This window comes from Haliotis cracherodii, unplaced genomic scaffold (genome assembly GCF_022045235.1).
Source record: "Haliotis cracherodii isolate W230 unplaced genomic scaffold, xgHalCrac1.p SCAF_8, whole genome shotgun sequence".
NCBI lineage: Eukaryota > Metazoa > Mollusca > Gastropoda > Lepetellida > Haliotidae > Haliotis > Haliotis cracherodii.
In genome coordinates, this window is record NW_027266341.1 from 50056075 (window position 1) to 50069465 (window position 13391).

General features: G+C 40.9%; 1 protein-coding gene across 1 annotated transcript; it reads right to left on the reverse strand.

The window, feature by feature from the left end:
* Window positions 1–1140: 1140 nt before the first annotated feature.
* Window positions 1141–3636, reverse strand: LOC139450266 (toll-like receptor 4). The gene has a single exon (XM_071231943.1). The coding sequence runs from the start codon at window positions 3634–3636 to the stop codon at window positions 1141–1143; it is 2496 nt and encodes an 831-aa protein (XP_071088044.1).
* Between the last annotated feature and the right edge of the window lie 9755 nt (window positions 3637–13391).

Below are 13391 nucleotides of genomic sequence, written 5' to 3' on the forward strand. Positions count from 1 at the left end.
ATTTTCAGTGATCAATTTATATAATTTTCATAGATATAATAGAATAAAATTACGCACAATAAAATGTATGTTTTATTTTTATTACAACGGCTTTGCCGTGTCTGTATTGCTAAACACAATCCGTAGTTCATAATATGACATACTAGTATTGTTGTCACCTATACAGTTACATGTATGTACGAATTGGAGGGTTGGCAAATCATTATAACCCGACGGCGTTGATCGTTGCACACAATATCAATCAATGAACTATGCCACGATTATTTACACACCACCGTCATGCGTATAGATGAGTATCAATATGGAGTTTACCCAAAACGAACCACTTTAAGTTGAGATAAATTCTCGATTATTCTGGAATAAATACCATGCGCGCATCACATACAATAGCTTCACATTGAGCCCGTTTTGAACGGCACGAATCCAATAAAAAATCCAATCAAGCTACTCAGCTGAACGAGAGAAACTATGCGCTAAGTTAGAGGTACCAGATGAATATTAGAGAGGGGATTGTCAGATTACGTTAAAGATGACTGCAGCGATTAGTTGGGTTTGTTTCGGTTCGCTTAGCGATATTAAAGCATTATAACGGTGGTAAGAAAATAATTGAATCTGGGCCAGACAATCCACTGATTGATAAAGGTGTTTGTTGTTTAACGCTGCTCTAAGTAATATTCCGGCTATATGACGGCGGTCTGTAAATAATCGAGTCTGGACCAGACATCTTCCCGAAGCAAGGGAGTTAACTGACTTCAAAAGTCAAGTTTCCACCCTTGCCGAACTAGGCTGGAATTCCTGGGCTCAATCGTAGCGCCACCAGTGGTTATTACGAGTCATGGACCTTCTGAGCCTCTCCTATGGACCAATCAGATTCCACCTCTCGCACCACTTGCATTTGTATCAAACAAAATGGTGGCGCCCAGTCAGGACGATCTGATCGATAATCAAGTTCTATAGTGTGAAAAAACGGGTCTTACATCGATATAAGGAGCGATACTTATAATCGAAAACAAACAAATCTAATTTAGATAGTGAAATGGCTGCAAACGAATATTTTAGTAAGCTTGGATTCTATTTATTTTTACGCTCACGATGTTTACATCAATAAAATCATCACCTTGTTTTAACCAACTTGTATGCCTATCCTTCTATAGCAGCAGTTACATTTGCCCAAAACAGTTCTAATCCATTGCTTGTTTTAGGGTAGTCAAGAAAGCGACTCTTTTGAATGTCATACAGAATTTCAAGTGGAATGTCCTTATTAGGAATATCCTCAAGCATCATGATGACCATCACAGATCGCCCAGTAGACACACTCTCCATGTTGGCCATGTGTAACTCATACCTACACCACTTCTTCTTCAGGAACGCCCGAGACAACAACAACACAGTTTTTCTGCTTCTTCTAATCCCGTCGATGATGTTCTCAGATATGGGGGCTCCCGGAATGGAGTCTCGATCACGGATATACAGACGAGTTCCACGAAGGTGCTCAAGTATCTGTATCATGTCATTACGGACAAAGCCAAGGTCAGGGTCGGCGTAGGATACGTAGACGTCAAAGTCAAACAGACAGATGTATTCGTTTCTGTTATTTCTTAGTTTCAGTTTGATAACATAAAACCAATAAATAATTTTCCATCGATACCGGTAACAAAGCAATGATGACACAAAGAAAAGTATGAGTAGAAGCGTTGTGAGAACCCCCAGGGTTATTCCTAAGACATTGTAGCATGCGACTTTAAGGCCCGTCAGGATTGTTTCAGCATTGCCTTTCAATGACAACGTGTGTCTTTCTTTGTTCACACAATGATAGCTCTGTAGGTTACTTGCAATGTGGGCACTCAATAACCAATCAAAGAAGTCAATATTCTCACAAGTGCAGAGTAAGGGATTGTAAGATAGATCTAGTCTCAAATCTGGTAACAATTTCATTTGAGACCTACCATACGGCGTTATCGTTTTTATATTGTTGTATGCACAGTTAATATTTATTAGGTGAGTATTATGTTCAAAATTAAAAGAAAGGTTGAAAATAGAATTGTAGGAAAAATCTAGAATTCTAAGAGATCTTAAACCGATAAGGAAATCTCGATGCAAGAGGAAAATACCATTGAAAGACATATTCAAATATTCTAATTTGCGTTGATTGCGAAAGTAACGCCTATCTTTACAATGATTGTTCGGGAAACCAAATGAGTTGTGCGACAGGTCTAGATGTGTAAGAGATGTAAAGTGGCTGAAAAAGTGTGGCGATATGTGATTGGCAGAGTTGCCTGAGAGATATAAATTGGTGACATTTTCCAAGCCAAATACTGGACCAGTCCAACGTGTGAATGCATTATTAGATAAATCAATATATCTTAGTATGTTTTCCTTAAAACACATTTTAGATAATTCAAACGATAATCTGTGATTGCTTAATTTAAACGTTGTAAGATTTGGTGGAATTCCCAAACATGCATTCATATCCCTCTCCTTGGGAGGCAAGAATTCATTTGAGCCATCTTGGTTATCAATATCGATGTATTCATATGTAAGACACTGGTCATCATCACAAATGGAGCTCCACTCAAAGAGTGCATTATGTTCAACAGGTAGTTTACCCTGTATCGGATTTCTACTCAGATCCAGATACCTTAAACCCGAAAGGTGCTGAAGATTATGTACGTAATTCCCATATGTGAAGCGGGTACTCTGGATAGTAACCTTCTCCAGCGTCTTGGGTAACAGACTGAAAACATCCTCGTGAAATATCTCGATGCGGTTACTGTTAGCTTCCAACATGTATAGGGAGGTGTTCTGTAGATTGGACGCAAGAGTCTTTGGTACAATCACGCAGATACTGTTCTCTTTGACGATTTGGTTAATTATTAAGTTTCTGAGTTTGGAATTACCAAGTCCCGTCGTAATGTTCTGCACACCAAGAAACCCTAAATCCCGGTTTCCCGATACATCCAGAGTGCGGAGGTATATAAGTGAAGACAGTGCGCCAGGTTCAACGGTTTCCATTTGGCAAAATGACATGTTTAGATATTCTAACCACGGGAAGAGGTGGAATGTCTCCCCTGGAAGGTGTTTAATGTGTGAACCTGAGAAAGACAGATATTTCACGTGCAGCCCCTCACTGTATGTTCCGTTCACACCCACCTGTCCAGAAGACAACGTGTTAAAGGCGATGGTGCTTCGAACGATGAAACCTTCTGTTACACTGATATTCAGCATCTGTAAGGATGTTAAAGGGGCCAGTACATCCGGAATGGGAAATGATGACACCTTATTGCCAGCCAGATCCAAATAGAGAAGTCGGTCCAGACCAACGAAGGTATTATTTTCAATATCAGAAATCAAGTTAAAGGACAGATCAAGGAATGTCAAATTCGTGTACCACAGAAAGTCATATCCCTTGAGTGCAGATATGTTGTTTGTGCCGAGATTCAGACCACAGATGCGGGTGTTGTTGAAGGGGTTCTTTGGTATTTCAGTAAATCCACCATTGCGGCAATCCGCCGCTACACGGCCTTCTGTGTCCTTACAGTCACAGGCTGAAAGGTTACAAAGATCGATGACCTCAGCCTTTATATGGCTGCGGAACATGATCTGTGCTAGACACAAAAGGAGGCATCTCAGATCCATCGTAGGAGAGTCTGTAATAAAAAGGATACTGGTGAAGACGATTGTGAAGAGAGTGAGTTGTGTTTTAAGCCTGTATTAGCATCATTCAAGCAATATCACAGCAAAGCTCAGGACTTCTAGAATTAATGTACACGGGACTGATAATCCGTACTTGTATGCAGCTCGTAGGTTAACATCATTCGTGACCAACTCTTGTTATTCTGAATAGCGAGTCAGGACCCTCTGGTGGCCATTTTTGCGACTGGGTTTCGTCTTAGCGCGAACGTCACACCTTTATCTGTGTGATACGTACGTTACACCGTTATCTGTGTGATAAGTTACACCGTTATCTGTGTGATAAGTCACATCATTATATGTGTGGTATGTCACACCGTTATCTGTGTGATACGTCAAAACTTGTTCTGTGTGATAAGGCATACTGTTCTCTGTGTGATAAGTCAAAACGTGATCTGTATGATAAGTCACACTATTATTTGTGTGATGAGTCACACCGTTCTCTGTGTGATAAGTCACATCATTATATGTGTGGTATGTCACACCGTTATCTGTGTGATACGTCAAAACTTGATCTGTGTGATAAGTCATACTGTTCTCTGTGTGATACGTCAAAACGTGATCTGTGTGATAATGACATATACATGTAAGAGAAGGTATACACCCAAGACATTCACATGAAAAACAATTTACAATTATGCATTCAAGCGAAATTAGAATCGAATTATGTCCGGTTGATTGTCACGAGGTCCTCTTCGCTTGCTTAACAAGAAGATAACGAGTATACTGTATCTTCTGTAAAGACGACCTAAATCGTATCGCAGACCTTGACGTAGCCTAGTGGTTATCGCGTTTGCTCGTCAATCATAAGGCTCGGCTTCTATTCCCAAAATGGGTACGATGTGTGAACCGATTTCTGGTGTCCCCCATCGTGATATTGTTTGAATATTGCCAAATGCTTCGAAATACCCAACTCACACCCACTCACTCACTCAACACTCACTCGTTCACTCAGTCACTCACTCACACACTCAGTCATTCAACACTCACTCACTCACACACTCAACACTCACTCATTCACTCACACACACACTCACTCAACTTTCACACTCAACACTCACTTATTCACTCACTCACTCACACACTCAACACTCACTCACACACTCACTCATTCACTCTCACTCACACAACACTCACTCACACAACACTCACTCACTCACACACTCAACACTCACTCATCCACTCACTCACTCATGCTGCCAAATATCCACGACTTTTTGCACTGCTGGCCATGAGCTTCCAAAGCAAGTCAAACCTTCGAGCCATGCACTCAACTCACTCACTCAACACTCACTCACTCGCTCACTCACACTCAACTTTTACACTCAACACTCACTTATTCACTCACTCATTCACTCTCACTCACACACTCACTTACTCACACAACACTCACTCACTCACACACTCAACACTCACTCATCCACTCACTCACTCATGCTGCCAAATATCCACGACTTTTTGCACTGCTGGCCATGAGCTTCCCACGCAAGTCAAACCTTCGAGCCATGCACTCAACTCACTCACTCAACACTCACTCACTCGCTCACTCACACTCAACTTTTACACTCAACACTCACTTATTCACTCACTCACTCACACACTCAACACTCACTCATTCATTCTCACTCACACACTCACTTACACAACACTCACTCACTCACTCACTCAACACTCACTAAACACTCACTCATTCACTCACTCACTCATGCAGCAAAATCTCCACGACTTCCTGCACTGCTGGCCATGGGCTTCCCACGCAAGTCAAACCTTCGAGCCATGCACTCAACTCACTCACTCAACACTCACTCACTCACTCACACACTGAACACTCACTCATTCACTCCCTCACTCAACTTTCACACTCAACACTCACTTATTCACTCACTCACTGAACACTCACACACTCATTCACTCTCACTCAACACTCACTTATTCACTCACTCACACACTCAACACCCACTAAACACTCACTCATTCACTCACTCACTCATGCTGCAAAAGCTCCACGACTTCCTGCACTGCTGGTCTTCCCACGCAAGTCAAACCTTCGAGCCATACGGCCACTGAACTACTATTCAAACCCAAACCACTCACTATCTGTTTTGACGACTTACACAGCTGAGAGTGAAACTTGCGAAATGTTGATAGAATGTTCCAATACTGACCTTCTGGAAGGGCGCTTGGCTGATTGTTACGTATTCAGTTTGGGTACTCAAATATCCAAAAACACTACACGCACGCCTCTTCAAAAATATAACTGATCGAAATACAGACGAATCTGCAGGAAAAAGACACATATCATTAATCAAACATACCATCGTAAATCATCCTCGTGAGCGGGAGCACGGGTTTCGATTTCAGACACACACCTCACACGAGACCTTGACTTCCGTCAGCAACGAACACTCGAGATATGAAATTTCACTTGACCCTGCCGTTTTGGGTCTACCCGGCAGATTGCATTTACCTACTTAATACTTAAAAAATGTTATATTTGGGATAACACTTTCTTAGTAAAGGAGGCGTTCGGGTAGCCTAGTGGTTTAGGCGTTCGCTCGTCACGCCGGGTGTGGTTCACCACATGGGTACAATGTGTGAAGCCCATTTGCCGGAATATTGCTAAAAGCGGCGTAAATCCATACTAACTCACTCACTCAGTCAGTAAAGAACAGATTCAGACAGTGCAGACATGTGCTTTCACTGTAAACCACATACCGACGGATCCGTCGGCATGTGAAACTCATAAAGTTCTATCCGCCCATATTGCGGGTTTTGTAATATGAGGTAAATACTCAGATGAGAGCCTGTGTTTAAGATAGAGTCGTCTTTTATAATTGAGTGAGATGTTTTACAGTTGTTCTTGTGAATGGCGAGAAAACTACGAATGTTTCTTAAGCGTCCGAAAACCCATAACACGGAGATCAATTAGACTGGGATTTTCACATAGAGTGGATGCGTAATCATAAGCTTGGGGCTAAATATTTTATTTGGTTTTTTTTCTTGTTTGCAATACAAAAGACGAAAAAAATATTTGAATATTGAGATAATGACATCTGCGTACCAGATGGCTTCCAGCGTACTGCACTGCGTCATCCGGAATACAGAGCCCGGCATCCTGCACACCACAAAGTGGCTGGCACCATCTGATATGATAGTCACGTGAACGAGTGAAACTAATTCCAATATGTATTCACCCAGTGCTGGCCGAGATGCATGTCTTGCTCAGTCAGCATGACTGACAAAGTGTTCCCTCAACATCTCTGTTCGTGATGGGGGTGAACAGGAGGCCGTGTAGTCAAAGCTTTGGCATGTACTAAGACGTCCGGTTGGACTTCTCACAATTCTTGACAGGTTACGGCTGGGCAGTTTTGATTCTCTGACCGAATTGTCAGGGCTCATATGAATCTGATGATTTGAAAGAAATACTCCCATATGAATGTTAGCGTGGAGTGCTGAAGCCACAAATGTAAATTATCAAAGTTCCATTTTCTTTTGCCAATGTTTGTTGAAGGTAAACCTTGTAGGTGTAGGAGAATGTCCTCCGTCAGATTTCCACTTCAAAGTATTGTCAAAACACACGTTTGACACACAGGGAAGCTAAACATGGAAGTGACGCCGGTCGTGATTACAATGAAACTATAGTGGACATAATGCTGAGAATGCTTTTTGAATATTGGAAACTTTGGGAGATCTAGCAGTCTAAACTTGTCGTAAGAGGCGACTCATTGGATCGGATGGTCAGTCTGGGTGACTTAGTCGATTGCGTATCATCGTGTACCGACAGCGTGGCACATTGCTCATAGTAGGAGTCACTGGTTTGTTTGTCCATGATTCGATTATTTACAGTCCTTGTGATATACCTGTCAAATAGCTGACTGTGGCTTTAGACATCAAAAATTAAACTTAGGATTGTGAACTAGCTACGAGGAAGTTACACTTAACAGAAACCCTATTCTGAATCGGACTAATTGAATGTGAAGTTATTGCTATAAGGTTTTGCACACAATTAATATTTTTTTAGTTTCGTTATGTTTTAAGCAGCGTTTTCAAAGCCAACATGTCTACTAAAGGCAAATGTAACTGTGACCATATAAATGTATTGATTACTGAAAAATAATTATTGTTTTGGTAAGTCTGACAACCTACCCTTACAAGTGGATCATTCTTCTAAATGTGCACCCAACGGACCATGTGTCATTAATTTGGTTGTTTTTTTGTGGGTTATTTAAATAATTATTATGTTGGTTGTCGCCGCTCTCGGCAATATTCCAGCTATATGACGGAGGTCTGTTATAATCGAGTCTGGACCAGACAATCCAGTGATTAATATTGCACACCTTCTGGGTGTGATGACACGCTATTAACCAAGTCGTCGAGACCGACCATTCGATACGGGGTTCATCCATTTCTGTATGACGGTAGTTGGGGTACGAGATGTTGGTTGATGTTGGATATTGTTGACCCAGCTATATCCAAACTTGTTTTCTACTGAGTACCATAAAACAATATTCAGTTTCAATATCAACACACTCATTTTGACGTTTGGGTATTTGCTACATAACACTTTTTTTCGCCACTGTCTGGTCGTATTTCTGTAGCTATACTTAAGCGTACGAGGTGTGAGTGGCTGAGCCTTGGGTAACCCGAATTTATCACGTATGACAGTTGTCTTTATTGTGCTAGGTAAATATAATTTATAATATAATAAACAAACATGGCGTTGCCCTCGTCATTCGGCGATCGAGTAAGAATTAACCATCGGGAATCTGGATAAACTACAGGGATCTTTGCTATCAATTATCAAAATAACAGTCTAATATACTGAAAATCAGTGTCTAACTGTTACGTAGCTAAGGCATTTTATAAGTTTCTAAAACAATTTCGCGAGGACACGACGCCCAGCTAAGCGGGATCAGTAGCCATATCTGTGCTTGTAGACCTCTGCTACTTGAAACCTTCTCCGCACATTAAAATAGTTGGATTTAGCCGAAATATATTTGAATTGTTACCTTGTTTAGTTTTGTCGCTGTGTGTACATCTGATTACACTTCTTAACGTAATGACAGGTCAGACCGACTGTCAACAACGTCTGACCGTGGCCGTGAAGTCTCATAGACTAGGGTAAGAGTAGCCTTCCCTTTGACAAAGGTAAGTTATTCTAGCGAAAAGACCGATGGATTGCCGCGAAAGGCAATTAAAAATAACTGTTGTTTTGTGTATATGTTGCTTTGCCACTGTATAAGAAACAGATTTCAGTTGGAACTATATCGGCTACTGTCACTGTCCGACTGACACATCACTTACCCTGTGACATAATAAATATTAATGCGCGCTTTCCAGGAAAAACTCGCAATGTTTCGGTAATGTTTGTGAGAGAAGGAAAGCACAGAATTAAAGAATGACATTATTATATTATAAGGAGGTTATCACGCTTGTGTGTTTAGGGATGCTAAATATCTTGCATTAGGAATAAACATTGTATTCAGCGAGCCTTGGCGAGCACACTCAAACACACTCGCGTGATAACCTCTATTTATCATACAATGGGTAGGTTTCACGGCAGGATAAAGCTAGCGGATAAAAACGATATCCGTTGGGGTCATATGCGGATAGAGATGCAAATATCAAAGGTCAAGTAGGGACTACTTTCAGAGTTTATAAACAAACATGGCGTCGCCTTTGACATTCGGCGGTCGAGTCAGAATTAACCAACAGGAATGTGGAAAACTACTGGGATATTTGCTGTCATTATCAAAAGAACAGTCTTAAATACTGAAAATCAGTGTTTACTTGTGACGTAACTAAGGCATTTTACAAGTTTTGGCAAAATAAATTGCGAAAATATTTTCGAGGGCACTAAGCTAGCCAAGCGAGATTAGGAGCCATATCCTTGCTTGTAGACCTCTGCGGCTTGGAACCTTTTCCAAAATAAAAATAGTTGGAATTGTTACCTTTTTTTGTTTTGACGCTGTATGTACGTCTGACTGCACTTCTTAACGTTATGACAGGACAGACTGTCAACAACTTCTGGTCGTGGCCGCGGCGTCCCATAGACCAGGGTTAGAGTAGCTTCCCTTTGACAAAGGGTAGCTACTCTTACGGACAGACCGGTGGATTGCCGCGACAGGAAAGTAAAAACAATTTGTTTAGGCAATTGTGTATATGTTGTTTCGCCACTGTACTACACATGCCCTGAACTACACGTTCTAAACTACACATGTCGTGAACTACACATGCCCTGAACTACACGTTCTAAACTACACATGTCGTGAACTACACATGCCCTGAACTACACGTTCTAAACTACACATGTCGTGAACTACACGTTCTAAACTACACATGTCGTGAACTACACATGCCCTGAACTACACGTTCTAAACTACACATGTCGTGAACTACACGTTCTAAACTACACATGTCGTGAACTACACATGCCCTGAACTACACGTTCTAAACTACACATGTCGTGAACTACACGTTCTAAACTACACATGTCGTGAACTACACATGCCCTGAACTACACGTTCTAAACTACACATGTCGTGAACTACACGTTCTAAACTACACATGTCGTGAACTACACATGCCCTGAACTACACGTTCTAAACTACACATGTCGTGAACTACACATGCCCTGAACTACACGTTCTAAACTACACATGTCGTGAACTACACATGCCCTGAACTACACGTTCTAAACTACACATGTCGTGAACTACACATGCCCTGAACTACACGTTCTAAACTACACACGTCGTGAACTACACATGCCCTGAACTACACGTTCTAAACTACACATGTCGTGAACTACACATGTCCTGAACTACACGTTCTAAACTAAACATGTCGTGAACTACACATGCCCTGAACTACACGTTCTAAACTACACATGTCGTGAACTACACATGCCCTGAACTACACGTTCTAAACTACACATGTCGTGAACTACACATGCCCTGAACTACACGTTCTAAACTACACATGTCGTGAACTACACATGCCCTGAACTACACGTTCTAAACTACACATGTCGTGAACTACACATGTCGTGAACTACACGTTCTAAACTAAACATGTCGTGAACTACACATGCCCTGAACTACACGTTCTAAACTACACATGTCGTGAACTACACATGTCCTGAACTACACGTTCTAAACTACACATGTCGTGAACTACACATGCCCTGAACTACACATTCTAAACTACACATGTCCTGAACTACACGTTCTAAACTACACATGTCGTGAACTACACATGCCCTGAACTACACGTTCTAAACTACACATGTCGTGAACTACACATGTCCTGAACTACACGTTCTAAACTACACATGTCGTGAACTACACATGCCCTGAACTACACATGTCGTGAACTACACATGCCCTGAACTACACGTTCTAAACTACACATGTCGTGAACTACACATGCCCTGAACTAAACGTTCTAAACTAAACATGTCGTGAACTACACATGCCCTGAACTACACGTTCTAAACTACACATGTCGTGAACTACACATGCCCTGAACTACACGTTCTAAACTACACATGTCGTGAACTACACATGCCCTGAACTACACGTTCTAAACTACACATGTCGTGAACTACACATGTCGTGAACTACACGTTCTAAACTACACATGTCGTGAACAACACATACCCTGAACTACACGTTCTAAACTACACATGTCGTGAACTACACATGCCCTGAACTACACGTTCTAAACTACACATGTCGTGAACTACACGTTCTAAACTACACATGTCGTGAACTACACATGCCCTGAACTACACGTTCTAAACTACACACGTCGTGAACTACACATGCCCTGAACTACACGTTCTAAACTACACATGTCGTGAACTACACATGTCCTGAACTACACGTTCTAAACTAAACATGTCGTGAACTACACATGCCCTGAACTACACGTTCTAAACTACACATGTCGTGAACTACACATGCCCTGAACTACACGTTCTAAACTACACATGTCGTGAACTACACATGCCCTGAACTACACGTTCTAAACTACACATGTCGTGAACTACACATGCCCTGAACTACACGTTCTAAACTACACATGTCGTGAACTACACGTTCTAAACTACACATGTCGTGAACTACACATGCCCTGAACTACACGTTCTAAACTACACATGTCGTGAACTACACATGCTCTGAACTACACGTTCTAAACTACACATGTCGTGAACTACACATGCCCTGAACTACACGTTCTAAACTACACATGTCGTGAACTACACATGCCTTGAACTTCACATGTTCTCAGCTACACATGCCCTAAAATACACATACCTTAAACTACACGTGTTCTAAACTACACATGTTCTAAACTACACATGTTCTAAACTACATATACCTCACACTACAGATGTCCTGAACTACACGTTCTAAACTACACATGTTCTAAACTACATATACCTCACACTACAGATGTTCTGAACTGCACGTTCTAAACTACACATGTTCTAAACTACATATACCTCACACTACAGATGTTCTGAAATACACGTTCTAAACTAACTAACATATAGTCTGAAATGAACATATCGTACATAAAAAACAGTTGTTCAGTTATTTTAATAAAAATATAATAAAAAGGGTCCCAGTGACTCTCTTCATTTTCAGATACTGCAGTGATCTAGACTTGCCAAACATTATAGACTTGCATGGGCTGTATTTGATATATATTTGTATCAGGGTCTGTAAGACAAACTAGTTCTAAACTACACATGTTCTAAACTACACATGCCCTGAACTACATGTTCTAAACTAAATATACCTCACACTACACATTCCGAGACTACGGATGTCCTGAACTACACGCTCTAAACCAGACATGTTCTAAACTACATATACCTCCCACTACACATGTTCTGAACTACACGTTCTAAACTACACATATTCTAAACTACACATGTTCTAAACTACACATGCCCGGAAATACACGTTCGAAACTAGATATTCCTCGCACTACACATTACTAGACAACAGATGTCCTGAACTACACGTTCTAAACTAGATATACCTCACACTACACATTCCGAATCTACACATGCCCTGAACTACACGTTCTAAACTACACATGTTCTAAACTACACATGCCCTGAACTACACGTTTTAAACTAGATATACCTCACACTACACATTCCGAGACTACAGATGACTTGAACTACACGTTCTAAACTACACATGTCGTGAACTACACATGCCCTGAACTACACGTTCTAAACTACACATGTCGTGAACTACACATGCCCTGAACTACACGTTCTAAACTAAACTACACATGCCTTGAACTTCACATGTTCTCAGCTACACATGCCCTAAACTACACATACCTTAAACTACACGTGTTCTAAACTACACATGTTCTAAACTACACATGTTCTAAACTACATATACCTCACACTACAGATGTCCTGAACTACACATGTTCTAAACTACACATGTTCTAAACTACATATACCTCACACTACAGATGTTCTGAACTACACGTTCTAAACTACACATGTTCTAAACTACATATACCTCACACTACAGATGTTCTGAACTACACGTTCTAAACTAGACTAACATATAGTCTGAAATGAACATATCGTACATAAAAAACAGTTGTTCAGTTATCTTAATAAAAATATAATAAAAAGGAGCCCAGTGACTCTCTTCATTTTC